This window comes from Schizosaccharomyces pombe (genome assembly GCF_000002945.2).
Source record: "Schizosaccharomyces pombe strain 972h- genome assembly, chromosome: III".
Taxonomy (NCBI): Eukaryota; Fungi; Ascomycota; class Schizosaccharomycetes; order Schizosaccharomycetales; family Schizosaccharomycetaceae; genus Schizosaccharomyces; species Schizosaccharomyces pombe.
The window spans coordinates 1,616,342-1,629,905 of record NC_003421.2 but is presented as its reverse complement, the minus strand read 5'-3'; the positions used below and the strand labels follow the sequence as shown (position 1 = coordinate 1,629,905).

Here is a 13,564-nt window from a genome sequence, read left to right as displayed (position 1 = left end):
TCGCTAACAGAAAACTGGTGAACTACTGTAATGTCAACTTCAGTATATCGAATAATACAGTACGTTCCGTATCGTTATATATCACATGTTCTGTTATCTATCCGCTATCTTATGATACAACATAGCACAAAAAGATTTGCTGATTTTTCCAAAAGAAAGTTTTAGATTAATAAACATACTCTAGATAGAGCCTAGCTGGAATTCGTTAGTACAGTTAAGTATTGAGCTTTTTCAGTGATTAGCTGCCAAACGTCCCCTTTGTATAAGAATATCAGCATTACCTGTTACCCATATTACCTGTGTATCAAAATATAATATGTATCAAGCAACCCCACCACCGTTTACCATATCCCTAAATTTGATTGCAACACGCTATTTCCACGGTATAATTGATTGCGCATTACACTAGAATAGCCAATGTTTTTACATCGCTTCCTAAAGCCGCAGTAAAGAGACAATTGGCTTTCCCCCACCTCTCCATATGGAAGAACGAACTACGTAGGATTCACCATTCACACTTATCTGCCCTTCGCCAACAGCTTAAAACCGCAACTGTCTGTTTTGGAAGTAGTAATAGAGGAAAAACTTCAAAATTGAGACTCTTTGATACTCATATTTAAAACCGCAGACATTGATTATCTATACAGTGAAGGGCACGGCTCAAGAGTACCGCCGTAAAACAAGAACGCAAAAGGGGAAGCCTTTACCTAAGAGCTTCGCCGTTTAAGCCTTGGGAAGTATAAACATAGCTTTGACTTACATACATTTTAAAGGAAGTGATAGAAATGTTTTGGAGATTGGGCCAGGGATTTGGATTTCAAAGCTCAAGCGCCATTGAGGCGATTTTGGATAAACCGGAAGATGAGATTAATTTAAAGGAGTTGTTAGAAGAGAATGGGGTTTTGGACGAATGTAAAAGCCACAACCCCAAACTTTTAGAATACCTTTGCAAGCCGGAAGTACTTAGCCAGCTGATTGATTATATTTTGGAGGTTGACGAAACAGAGATACCTTCTGCCGATGGTGGTTATGAAGAGCCGGAACATACCAGACTTTCCTACATAGCGAGTGAAATCCTCAGTAGCGACGTTTGGTCCATCTGTGAGGCTTGTGTGGAAAATAAGACATTGATGGTGAAACTTTGGTCCTTTTTGGATAGCGAGGGCCCATTAAACCCATTGCAAGCATCATACTTTGCAAAGGTCAATGAACATTTTCTGGATAAAAAAACCGAAGAAACGGTTGCCTTTATCCAATCTATTGATAACTTTGTAGAAAAGATCCTCCGTCATGCGGAAACAAGCGCAATCATGGATCTGTTGCTCAAATTCATTTCAATGGATCGTTGCAATACTGCTATTGGAATTGCTGACTGGTTGTATTCGCAGGGATTAATACAATCCTTACTGCGTCTACTTAGCCCATATGTGGATCCCGACGTCCAGTTTACTGTTGCTGATGTTATAAAAGCAATTATCGCTATTTCTGCCAATTCTAATGAACCCGGAGTTATTGGACCTAACTCCCTTTCACGAGAACTAGTATCCAGACAAACAATAACTACACTAACTGATTACATGACCGATTCTAAAGCTCCTCACTCTGCCACTTCTCTTATTAATGGCGTCAGCATCGTAATAGAACTAATTCGTAAGAACAACAGTGACTACGATGTTACACCCGTTTTGCAAATGCCTCTTGACACGCATCCTCCTACTACCCGTGATCCTATTTACCTTGGGACCATGTTGCGTCTTTTCGCCGAAAAAATTCCTGTCTTTCAAAAAATCCTCCTTAAACCTTCCACCGAGTCCGACCTCATGCCCACCAGTTTTGGTAAGATCAAGCCTTTAGGTTTTGAACGTTTCCGAATTTGTGAACTTTACGCCGAGTTGCTTCATTGTAGTAATATGTCCCTTCTTAGCGATCCTAATGGTGAAGCCATGGTAATGCAGCGTGACCATCTTCGTGATTATCTTTTCCGCCATAATAGCTGTGCACGTGATCTTGTCATGAGCGACGAGGACGATGATGATTCTACTTTTTCCGATAAAAATTCTAAAGATTTTAAGGAAACTGAAGACATGAACGGGGCTGAAGATATGCACGGTCGTGCTCCGCAAATCACTAAGGATAACCTTAATTTGACTACTACTGATTCCCCAATGTCCGAGGCTGAACCCGTTAGTGAAGAAGAATACAAGGACGTTATGGAAACCGCTAAAGCACTACACCATGGGGACGATGATGCGGCTTCTGATACTTCTTACGAACCCCTTCCGGAAAGTGTTATTGAGGATGCTAAAAAGCTCCCTGTTATTGGCGATTTTCTAAAGATTGAATTTATTCAAAATAATGTAATTCCGACTATTCTTGATCATTTCTTTGATTATCCTTGGAACAATTTTTTACATAACGTTGTATATGATGTTGTTCAGCAGGTGTTAAATGCTCCTATGGACAAAGATCAAAACTATGCACTTGCCGTCGATATGTTTAAACAAGGGAAAATCACTGAAAAGATTGTGTACGGCCAAGAATTGAATGATAAAAAGGTAGCTAAACCTAGCGGATTTCGGGCTGGATATATGGGTCATCTAACCATAATTGCTGACGAAGTTGTGAAGTTTGTAGAACATTATTCTTCTACCTTTGATCAGGAATTGCTAAATCTTATCAATGACGAAAAATGGCAAAATTTTGTAAATAAGACGTTAGTAGAAACGAGGAACCGTGATAATCAATTATTAGGAGGCTTGGAACCCTCGATGGTGGGCTATTTGGAAGACATGGACGAAGGAGAGATGTTGGACGCCAACAATTTACCTGAAATGCAGTTTGCGCTGGAGCAAGAATTGGAAAGCAATAGCAGTGATGACGATGTCGTGGAAGTTCATCGTGAGCTATCGCATAATTCGTCTTCTAATGACGAAGATGATGGTAATGATGAAGACCCGCTGTCTCGTGAGATGTCGCGACGACTTAGTTTTGAATCAGCTAACGATAGTGATCAAGACAATCGCGATCATTTTGCTCAGTACATGTCTCAGCAAATATCCGATAACAACGCCAATCAATTTAGTAGTTCTGATGAGGACGACGATGACGACGATGAAGTTGTTGAATGGGTTTCGCGCGGAAATGAAAACAAGTATCCGCGATCTAATTTTTTTATTAACGGTTCAGATCGAGAAGACTTTTCAGACAGTGAAGAAGAAGATGGTAATGACAGTTCTGACGATGATCGCGGTTTTGCAGAAGAGGAGTACTCTGATGGTCTGGTTCTCGTAAGTTATAAGTTTGCTAATCCTTGTATGGATATGTATTTTACTAACAGCATATAGAACCATGGTAAATAGTTCTCATTTTCCTCTTAAATTTTTTAATCTTAGCAGATTAGACGTCTGTAACTAATATCTAGAAGTTCGAGTTCAAAATCTTTGCTGAACAGCATTAGAGGCTGGAAACTACTATTTAGTATAGTTTGAAGGATGCGTTACTACGTGAAGTTTTAACAACCTCTAAGATGCATTTTCTTCATCTTTACCTTGTGGTTTCTACTATTTTATTTTAGCTTCGTACTGTTAAAAAGAAAATGTACTAATATTTTGTCATGCATTCACTTCTTCGTTTTAATCGGTTTTTCTCTTCATTCTATTTTATTTCTATCTCTACAATTTCATTTTAAGTCCGTTATGCTATCTGGTTTATAACACAGTTGACAGAAATATGAATTGATCAATATTTTTTACTGATACCAATTCTGCTATGCCATGGTGGAGATAAGACAAACAATTGATAAAACAAGGAAATGCCGTTGTTGAAAAAACGCATTTTTTAATTATCGAGATATCAGTTTCGCAAGCTGTTTCAAGAGTACAATTTCTCTTAATAAAGTAATGTAGATAGCGTTGATTGTACTGTGTAATAGAATTCATAATATTCAAGAGATAAAGACGGAAGGGAATTGTGAAAAGTGTAACAAATGAGTATGACTAAAAATGTAAAGTAGTAATGAACAAGGTCGGGGGATTCTAATTCTGGTAAAGAACAACAGATAAAATACAATGATAAACCATAGACTTCTAAAACACCTAAAAAAAACAATAACTATAAAACGTTGGCAAATTGAAGTAATTGTATCGATTGATCCCTGCATAAATTGATTACAGAAATCACTTCATATTTACAATGCCAACTAATAAACAAACAATGAGTTGAGATTAATAGCGGCGACAAGGCAATACCGATTCTCCAAACATGGGTTCATCGGGTCTCCGAACAACGAAATGCTCATCTAGCCAGTCCATGACACTAGCAAAACTATCTTTCGGTATAGTCATTCTTTCACGCTTAGTAGTCATTTGCCCCATCATGGTAGTCAAATGGTGATAGAATAAATGGAAATTTAGAGAATAGGATGTAGAATACCAAAGAAATCGCTCCACGCAGCCCCAAGGCGTTTCTTCATATCCAGCGAAAAGCGCAGGGTTTTCTAACAAACCACGAGCAGACATGATGCCTTGGGTTTCTGTATATTTAGCAATCTCAAGACCCTTACGGAGACTTTTAACATCACCATTTGCAACGACAGGAATTTGGACACATGGGCGAACTTCTCGAATTGCATCCAAATTGACAGGGAATGAAGAGCGATCTTGCCGAGTGCGACCATGAACAGTAATTATATCAGCTCCAGATTTTTCAATGACTTGCATCAGGTGCCGAGTTTTATTTAAGTCTTTGGCAATTCTTATTTTGACTTCGGTACAGAAGCTTTCACCCAAGGTGGACTTGACCGCACGAACTAACTTATGAACCTTTTCCGGCTCATCCAACAAAGCTGACCCAATTCCTTCCTGTATTGCCCATGTTTGAGGGCAACCACAGTTAATTCCAATACCATCTACATAGGGTCCAACAAGTTGTGCCGCCTTTTCCAAAATTACTGGGTCATCCACACCGAATTGTAGAATCAAGCTTGCATCTGCATCGTTTGTAGAAAAATCAAAATAACGTCCTTTAGGATGTAAAAATTCTTTTGCTAAAATCATCGGAGTATACACTATATCAGTGTTATAATCTCTCACTAGTTGCCTGAATGGTAACTTTGAATACCGCACCATTGGTGCCGCTATGTGTACAGGGCGTTTCCCTTTATTTATTTCAAATATTTTTACAGGATCCTTTAAACGATCTCTCATATTTTTATGATGAATTTTGGGTCACAGAGATTTTGTTAGGAATGTTGGCAATTGCTAAAATGTCCACGGCCATTGACAGCATATGTGACATCTACGCAGTTATCGAAATGTCGTTACCATTGGTTTTATTTCGCAAATGATAAAATAAAATGAAGCAATTAGTTTTGCATTAGTATCTAATTTGTTGAACGAGTATGAGACTCTTTCGACACAAACACTATTTACACTGGAGAAAGAAAATTGAAAACCACATAGATTTGTAAGTCAAACAACAAACCAGTTGGCGTTTCTACTATTCAAAATTGTTACACTTGGTTAGATAAAATATATACATTGATTGGTATTGATTGACCAGAGAGATCACGTAACTAAGAAACAGTGTCTGCTTCACTCTAAATTGATAGTTACCCATGAACCCGCAGTTTATTTTTTTATAAAGAAAGGATGCTTCAAAGCTACTTCAGGCGGTACGCGTTTCTCTGGATTAAGCTCCAAACATTTTTCCAAAAGATCCATAAGCTCTTGTCGAATTATAAATTCCTCATCAGTTGAAGTTGGGACTTCTTTTAAACGAGATCGAATGTCTTTGGTCGGCTTAGAGAATTTTACAGGTTTCCTCGTTTCTTGATTTGTAATGGGGTCATGATCAATTTGTATGAAATTGAAATCCGCGTCGAAATGGTCATTTAAAAATTGACTTCTTTTTAACATTTTATGACTGAACTTCCCCTTACATTCCATCATATAGCGAAGCATCTGGTTATTTGTTCGGCCAGGAAATAGTATTTGACCAGTATACAACTCATATAAAGAACATCCAACACTCCATGTATCTATTGGACACGAATAAGGAAAGCCTAAAACTATTTTAAAGGTTAGATCTTGAAAAAAGAGTACAAAAGTAATGAGAAGAAGAATTCAATTTCCATATTTTTGGAATTATAAGCAATTTGGCGTTTATTTAGACTTACTGATTTCTGGAGCACGATAAAATCGACTCACGAGGTACGGTGTTATTTCATTTTCAGAGGCATCTGAAGCAGAACCAAGGTCACATATTTTTAAAATATTTCTTTTTTCGTTCACCAGCATATTGTCCGGTTTGATATCTGAATGAATTACGTTGCATTGCTTCAACAAATCCAATGCCATGAACATTTGATAGGCATACAGACGAACAGCCTTTATACTCAACCCAACGTTACGCCCAAATTTTTTCAAAATGTCCCGAAGATTAAGACTTAACATCTCAAACACCATGCAAAGATGATTTTTGTGCATGAAATGCCTTTCATAGTGGATTATGTGCTGCTTACCTTCACGATCCGCTGCTTGCAGTCGCTCAAGAATTGATACTTCTTTGAGTCCCTCCTTATACATTACCTCATTGTTTCTAATTATTTTTATAGCGAAAGTTTGATTTCTATTCCGATCCAAAGCACTGACCACCGTAGAGAACATGCCTTTACCAAGGTTGGACTGAACGATGTAACGAGAATCCAATTCCTCCATAAGAACTACCTTATAATAACCTTCAATATCGTCCCAATTATCCTGCATATCTGCAAAACTCCTAGTTAGAGTGGAAATACCTTTCCCAGTGTTTTGCCGCTTAACAGAAGGCGAAGGAGAATCTGCAAACATGTCATCTTCAGTATCTTCAATTTGTACAGAAGATTTGATAGAGGGGGAATCACTAGTAGTACTATTAGTTACATCAAGCTTAGTATTAGAATTAGAACCTTCTTTGTTAATCTCAATTTTAGATGCATTGGTTTTCATTTTTGGTACAGCTTCGATAGGTTTCGTTGTAGAGACTTGGTCGACATCTTCTTTTAGCTTTTTCTCTGGAATTGACAAATCCGAATGGCCATTGCCAGTCTGTTGGTACTTCTTTAAAATTTCCAACCTCCGTTTCCGTCTTTGCTGTATAATTTCATCTTCTGCAAATCTATCGTCACTCATTTTAAGTCTATTGTAGTTCTTTACAATAAATATGTAATACGTCCATAGAAGTAGGTGTTTGACGAAGTGCTTGCAATGCCTGATGAAAAGTACTTTTTCAAGACAATAACACTATTGTTTTTTACCAATTAAGCCTCTTTTCTTTCTTTTTTTAATTAATGAGGCATACAAATGCAAATTTCGAATAAAAATTCAATATATTAGGAATACGGACTGAAGTGGCTATGATCGTAGCTTCAAGTACGAGTTGAAAAAAAAGTTTGGTAAGCAGTTTCTATTAGAAAAAAATCTAAGAACCTGAAATATAGCTGTCAAGAGAAAAATGAATAAATTAGTAATACAAAAATTTTATTAGAAGTATATTAGGGAGTAAGACATGATATAAACGCATACGAGAAATCATTGAAAAATACTAGACCAACGTTCATCTTCAGAACGTTTCTCTGCGTAAGCAGTTGCTCTTTCTAAATGATTTTTAAGAGAATCAATTACCGATACATTAGCAACCTCCCAGATCGAACTAGCATACGCTCTTGGATCACTAGCAATAAGGTCGGCAGGCGAGGATATTAAAATGGATCTCATGTTCTGCTCTGTAAGGTCAATTAGTCCACTTATATGTTTGGCAATGATAGATTCGCAATGCTGATCATAATAATAAAAGTAACGTTCCAATATATTGATAAAAAGCTTCAGGCTAGTAAGCTAAAAAAAAGTTAATAACAACATATGTCCTGAGAATAACATGTGAAAAAAGGATTTTACAAACGAAATTTAAATTTATGAGCATACCTGATCCATACAAGCATCAGCAATCTTGAGACTTTTTTGCAGACATTCGAGTACCCGTTTTGGATCCTGAAAAGGCTATAGGAATGTTAGTAAATATAGATGAGAAATCACAATTTGCTTACCCTTGAATCTTCTCCTGATGCGACCTGCCACCATAGATGACTAGCCAAGTAAATCCCACTAAAGTAAAAAATTAGTATAATCACTTTAATATATAGTATCATTGTTTCTTACCAACATTGATCAGGCTTTTTCAAAAGCTTTGAAGCATATAAAGTGCACTTTGTAATTAACGTGTCATAATCATCAACAGAGAAATTACGAGTTTTCTGTAATTTCCCGATAATCATTAGTAATTGTTGATATTGCAATTCAGAGTCAAGGACAGACTCCTCGTAAATAGAAAACGCCTGTGTGAAAAATTCGTAAGCAAAATCAGGATAATTTTCTTGATCAGCCATTTCAGCGGCACTTAAATATAATGCAAGGCACAGCTCTAAAGAATCTCCGTTTTTGTAAAGAACATTGATACAAGTGTTTACAAATTCCCAAAGAAGACGAACTTTCTCAGCCCAATCCATACACTAAATGTATTGTTAGTAAAGACTTGCAAAACACAAAATATACCTTAAATATTCGAAAGTTTCGTGCAAGGAATATGCATCTATTAACAACGACCGGCAAAAGATATTTGACATTCTCACCGGCTTTTATAAATGTATCTTTCAAGGATCGAAGTATCTAAGTTGTCAGTAAATCAGTAAGAAAAAAAATATAGTACCTCTATTTGAATTTGCGGGTCATCATTATTCAAATAATGAACCATCAAAGCAACGTTTTGTAAGTCATCAAGGCTATCAACTCCCTTTTTTTCAATAATGACAGACACAAAACCTAGTAGCTCTTGTGCTTCTGTAAGCTCACTTAATGAGTGGCCTTTTTCAATTATCTTTTGAACAATCATTCTTGCAATATCGTAACGAAGGTTTGGATCTTGCGCATTAAATACAGGAAGGAAATTCTGTAGCTCAAGACAGTAAGAAAAGGAAGGGAAATATGTAAGAGGAAGCAATAAAATTGCGCAAAGACTTTTTTGTAATGGACGTTCATGAAGAGCGCTTCGTAAGGAGGGCTGGTTAATGATATGTTCGTTAATGTATTGAAAAACACGATCTGCATACTGGGGTTTATAAGGGTAACACCGCAAGAAAAAATTGAGGATGCTAGAAAGTATAGAAACAATACAATCTAGTGGAAGACCACTACGAGATTGAATAACTTCAACAACATGTGACCATAAAACCTCTTGAATAGCATATTCTGGAGGAATTACTTTATCTCCAGGGCATTCTTGCTCGTCTTTTTGCTGTACTTCCTCATTAATTTTTATGTCTCCTAATTTTTCGGTTACAGTCTCAGATTCATCTTCATTAGAAGAATCAGATTCATATTCACGTTGGACATAGTCCGTAAGGCGATTCAACATAGCGACCACAAGTTGGGTTACGTTTACGCTTGGAGAAAGCTTTATGACCGTACCGAAATATGTATCGAGGGTTTGAAGATGCATATTATCAGAAAACGCCTGACAAATTACTTCAACAAGATACTCTTGTGCAAGTGAGTCCCGACATTCAATAATTTGCTCGATTATGGCAGGAAGGACATGATCTCGGTAAGTGTCTATATCGAGGTTTAACTGAGATAATCGAACCAAATTCAGCCCAACAAGAACCTTTAGCTCATTCCTTTCTTGGGTACGTTTGGAAAATTCTTTAATTGGACCAAGATGTTGGATTCTAACCCACAATTTATTCATTTCCGTAAAGTTGATAACTAAAAATTTAACAGAATCGAGTACGGTTCCTTTGCGAGATGCATCTTCCTCATCTTCTGATCCCAAAGGTAATCCTTTTCTTGTTTGGGTAAGCAGATAATGGCGCAAAAAAAGACCTCTTAACGGATGCTGAACACCTCTACACATATCTAACAAATCATTCATAATTTCACGTACAAGGGCATTAGGCGTTTCCAAATAAGCGCTTCCAACGGTTATCATGAGATATAAACGAGGGACAATACTACCGGCATATTGAACAAGTTCATAAAGGTCCATTAGGTTGTGAGTACCGTTCAGATGCGTTTCCAGCAATGTGCCCCCAAGTAAACGCAAGCTTTCCATATTAAACATATACAGCTCATAGTATTGTTTTGGAGTAAGTGCAGAATTTCTCATTTCCACGAGACTAATACTGCAATTACGAAATGCATCCATCAATCGTCCTGTCTGCAAGTTTCTTTGCATCAGCCTACTAGACTGCTTGCAAATATTTAAGGACTCTTCCAAGCTCCTTGTAATTTCTTCGTTAGCAGTATTAATTCCGTTCATAGAGCCCTAAATATCCACTTCCAAGTGTTTCAATTTAACCAACGTAATTGTAATTTCAGTATAGTTTTACTAGCGGCCCAACTTTCGAACAGAAAAACAGGATGTTTGTTATTCTTTTTAATTCACTAATATTAGCAATGTTTTTTATAATGGGTTCGTTGAAATGTCTACAAATAAAGTTGGTGGTACTGGTTGAGATATATTGGTAGATCTTGAAGTATTGCGCGCAGCACAGCTTGGAATCGCGCTTCGCTCAATTTCAAATTGACCATTTTCATATCACAAATATCGCGCCTAAATAGTATATTATTTTGATAACAATTAAAAGAAACTATAAATCTAATCATCGGAAAGGTTCACACTACAAGATTCGTCTTAGACCTCTAAACTAACGGTTTTTGAATTCTACATTCAATTGAGAATTTATTTAAGCTGCTTTTCTTTTTATTTTGTAAAAACTTTCTTGACGGATTTCTTGGTGCACCCATTTAATTGAAATGAGTATTATGAAACCGACAACTCGATTTTTTCGCTTCAATTCCCTTGAACTAGCAGTCTCACCTTTTCAAAGAATTTATGGGCAACTGGTATGTCAAGCTTATAAAAAAAATCACCGTTACTTACACAGTTATTTAGAGGTTTCTTCGTAAACAGCCAAAACCGTTTTTGGTAAAACTGTTAAACAACGAAGTTTCAAAGCTAGGAAGGCAAGGTATGCTAAATTTTTCATAATTATAATGTTCTTCATTTCAAACCTATAATAGGGAGGTAGTGGTTACATCCTTTTATTATAAGAAATGCATTCTTTTAGCCGTCGTAGGAAACTACTAACTTTACAAAAGGTGATGTCGTCTCAGTGACAAGGGGATATTATCGAAATACACTTTTCCCCAAGAAGCAAGCGATTGCTGTTGATGCCTTAAAATCTATGAAAGCACATTTGTTACAAGGGTCCGAATTCTCGACGAAAACGAAGGAATAATAATACCTAAACTCTCACTTAGTTCAATCAACATAAAAAGAATTTATTGAGTTTATTAGTGGATTAATTAAGGCTTAGCTAGCTGCAATTTGAACAATTCTAGCTTTTCATTACGAGATATTGTTACATTACTAACAAGAATTACGAAGTATTCAGCATTGACTTTTTTCTATAAAAAAATATAAAAAATTTAATTAAAAGGCTTCACTAGAAGCGTAGTCTCTTTCTGAGTTTGAATATTATCGTTATTGTAATATTTTATCAGGGTTGATGCTTAGTGTTTCTCAATTACAATAACAAGCTTTGGATTTTCCTATAATAGTATAGTTAATATGAAATTTAAATCCTTGAATGGTAAACGTTTACTGCGTATTGTGCGGCCATCGTTTCTGCTCTATCAGCTCGTCTAGCATCTTCTTCTCACAGCTACCAACTATTTTGAGTTGGATCCAAAATCATCTCATAACTCGTGTTTATTATTGCTAAAGCAGCAGAGAAAATATTTTTCATTACCTTATTCAGCTTCAATGAAAATTAATTTGTTTTTTGTGTTTCTATTTGAACTTCTGCATTTCGTGGCAGCTTATAGTTGTGAAGGAGATGAATCAGCTGCCATTGAAGCTATGAATGTCTTACAGGTACCGTATGAAAAATACAACACAGACCCAGTTTGCGCTTTTGACAATTCCACCGTTGTCGAACTTTCAGATAAAACCTGGGATCATGTCATTGAATCTGGCAAATGGTTTGTGCAGTTGACTGCTGAAGGCTGTGCTAACTGTACTCTTGGAGAGCTACTTTTTAACGTAAGTAATGGACTGCATTTAATGTTGTCCAAATGCTCTTGTTATGAGATTGAATTTTGAGCCTCGGAAATAAATTAAACCATCTTTGGATTTAATTGAATCTGTACTAACTAATTTTAGGACCTTTCGCATGCTTTTCATGAAAAATATCCGGATGTCCACTTTGCCCGTGTTTACTTGAGCAGTAGCCTCGAACTTTCTGTACGCTTACTCATTTCTCGGATTCCTTCTTATTATTTCATCGATAATCAAAATTTCTACCGTGTTTCTCCTCAGGTTCTTCCCAAGAACAAGGCAATCGCCTTATATGAAAAAGACGGGTTCAAAAGTATGAAAAAAGAGCAAGGTTTTTTCTCTGTTAACGGGCCCTTGAAGTCCTTTTACTGGGTCTTTGGAAAGGCACTTGCACTTTACGGACACTTAAGTCAAAAATACACCCCTCTTGGAATGAATGTAGCTATTTTTGGGATCTCTGCCTACATAATGTATCGCTCTAGCAAAAAAGCGAAACAAAAACAAGCCGCTGCTGCTGCCGCCGCCGCTGCAAAAAAGAAATAAGCTATGTGGAAAATACTATTAGTTTTTGATAATATCAATTTTTTGAATAATTATACGAGAGTTTGTTACATGTTCTATATGTAAGGCACCGCTCTAGTAAAGGTTTATACCCTATTTGTTTCATTCCTTCCTTTTTTAACAGAACGTAGATTTTCCAACCTTATTGCTTGTTTGGAGATTCATTAGAGGAATCATCTTTTAGCTTAGAATAAACGGCAAAGTACTGCCCGTCTCTTTTCTTAGCATTCTGAAATACATTCCACGGCTCTTGATCGGGTAATGATGGTAGAGATTCCGCATTAATAGCATGATTCAAAGTACGAAATGGTTCCTTAATGAAGGATGTATCAAGTCTCTCAATTGCATGCATTTGAATGATTCCTTCGTTGAGTTTTAGAATTGTTCTTTCATTCTCTTCCTTAGAGTCTGCTTCACGAAGACCAACGAGCCTCAGCAAATGACCATACTCAGTTAAGCCAATTGGTTTGGGTGGATTTCCTTGGAGAATTCGTTTAAGTGAAACCTTTGAAGGTTTCAAAAATGGCATAGTGAAAAGGAAAATAGAGCTAATTACAAGAGAAAAATATAGTACAGGTTAAAAAAAAGATTCAATCTTAAACACTTTGTAAGTTTTTCAAATGCTTTGAAACAGCTGTCGAAGTTGTAGTCGGTTCCTACAATTTAACGACTAGGTTGTAAGTCTGGGTTTTTTTAGAATTAATAGTAAAGGAATATATTAAATCATTCGGTAAGTAAAGTCAATATAATCAGCTTCTCTAATTAGGAGAACTATTTTTCATTACTATGATAACCGTTTCCCATTCCCTAAATTTACGACATCCTGCGATGTCTGTATATAACTTTACAT

At 36.5% G+C, this 13,564-nt stretch overlaps 7 protein-coding genes and 5 long non-coding RNA genes across 12 annotated transcripts, besides 1 other annotated feature; 7 read left to right on the top strand and 5 right to left on the bottom strand.

The window, feature by feature from the left end:
• The first annotated feature begins 31 nt into the window (after positions 1-31).
• Positions 32-381: an LONG TERMINAL REPEAT.
• Positions 382-531: 150 nt separating this feature from the next.
• ekc1 (protein phosphatase regulatory subunit Ekc1) lies at positions 532-3,919 on the top strand. Its single transcript, NM_001023253.3, has 2 exons — positions 532-3,287; positions 3,345-3,919. The coding sequence occupies exons 1-2, from the start codon at positions 786-788 to the stop codon at positions 3,357-3,359; spliced, it is 2,517 nt and encodes an 838-aa protein (NP_588263.2). The 5' UTR covers positions 532-785; the 3' UTR covers positions 3,360-3,919.
• Positions 3,639-5,257, bottom strand: dus4 (tRNA dihydrouridine synthase Dus4). The gene has a single exon (NM_001023252.3). It carries the CDS (start codon positions 5,202-5,204, stop codon positions 4,224-4,226), a length of 981 nt encoding a protein of 326 aa, NP_588262.1. The 5' UTR covers positions 5,205-5,257; the 3' UTR covers positions 3,639-4,223.
• On the top strand, positions 4,477-7,381 carry SPOM_SPNCRNA.1212. Its single transcript, NR_150073.1, has one exon. It is a non-coding gene; the product is annotated as a non-coding RNA (long non-coding RNA).
• prp4 (serine/threonine protein kinase Prp4) lies at positions 5,431-7,407 on the bottom strand. Its single transcript, NM_001023251.3, has 2 exons — positions 6,176-7,407; positions 5,431-6,067 (listed from the first exon to the last, which is right to left on the bottom strand). The coding sequence occupies exons 1-2, from the start codon at positions 7,167-7,169 to the stop codon at positions 5,628-5,630; spliced, it is 1,434 nt and encodes a 477-aa protein (NP_588261.1). The 5' UTR covers positions 7,170-7,407; the 3' UTR covers positions 5,431-5,627.
• Positions 7,408-7,496: 89 nt separating this feature from the next.
• Positions 7,497-10,540, bottom strand: vps35 (retromer complex subunit Vps35). Its single transcript, NM_001023250.3, has 6 exons — positions 8,743-10,540; positions 8,589-8,702; positions 8,196-8,545; positions 8,084-8,141; positions 7,962-8,036; positions 7,497-7,874 (listed from the first exon to the last, which is right to left on the bottom strand). The coding sequence occupies exons 1-6, from the start codon at positions 10,348-10,350 to the stop codon at positions 7,569-7,571; spliced, it is 2,511 nt and encodes an 836-aa protein (NP_588260.2). The 5' UTR covers positions 10,351-10,540; the 3' UTR covers positions 7,497-7,568.
• SPOM_SPNCRNA.7444 lies at positions 7,889-8,129 on the top strand. Its single transcript, NR_196781.1, has one exon. It is a non-coding gene; the product is annotated as a non-coding RNA (long non-coding RNA).
• SPOM_SPNCRNA.7443 lies at positions 9,747-9,978 on the top strand. Its single transcript, NR_196780.1, has one exon. It is a non-coding gene; the product is annotated as a non-coding RNA (long non-coding RNA).
• On the top strand, positions 10,092-10,381 carry SPOM_SPNCRNA.7442. Its single transcript, NR_196779.1, has one exon. It is a non-coding gene; the product is annotated as a non-coding RNA (long non-coding RNA).
• A 132-nt stretch (positions 10,541-10,672) lies between the features above and the next one.
• On the bottom strand, positions 10,673-11,348 carry SPOM_SPNCRNA.7441. The gene has a single exon (NR_196778.1). It is a non-coding gene; the product is annotated as a non-coding RNA (long non-coding RNA).
• On the top strand, positions 10,848-11,760 carry SPOM_SPCC777.17C (mitochondrial ribosomal protein subunit L9; the record flags this gene model as incomplete). Its single annotated transcript, NM_001023249.3, has 3 exons — positions 10,848-10,937; positions 10,987-11,062; positions 11,193-11,760. 3 exons carry the CDS (start codon positions 10,848-10,850, stop codon positions 11,330-11,332), a joined length of 306 nt encoding a protein of 101 aa, NP_588259.1. The 3' UTR covers positions 11,333-11,760.
• gta3 lies at positions 11,553-13,487 on the bottom strand. The gene has a single exon (NM_001023247.3). It carries the CDS (start codon positions 13,241-13,243, stop codon positions 12,857-12,859), a length of 387 nt encoding a protein of 128 aa, NP_588257.1. The 5' UTR covers positions 13,244-13,487; the 3' UTR covers positions 11,553-12,856.
• On the top strand, positions 11,761-13,314 carry SPOM_SPCC777.12C (ER stress response thioredoxin family membrane disulfide oxidoreductase). Its single transcript, NM_001023248.3, has 2 exons — positions 11,761-12,138; positions 12,259-13,314. The coding sequence occupies exons 1-2, from the start codon at positions 11,860-11,862 to the stop codon at positions 12,694-12,696; spliced, it is 717 nt and encodes a 238-aa protein (NP_588258.1). The 5' UTR covers positions 11,761-11,859; the 3' UTR covers positions 12,697-13,314.
• Positions 13,488-13,564: the final 77 nt, after the last annotated feature.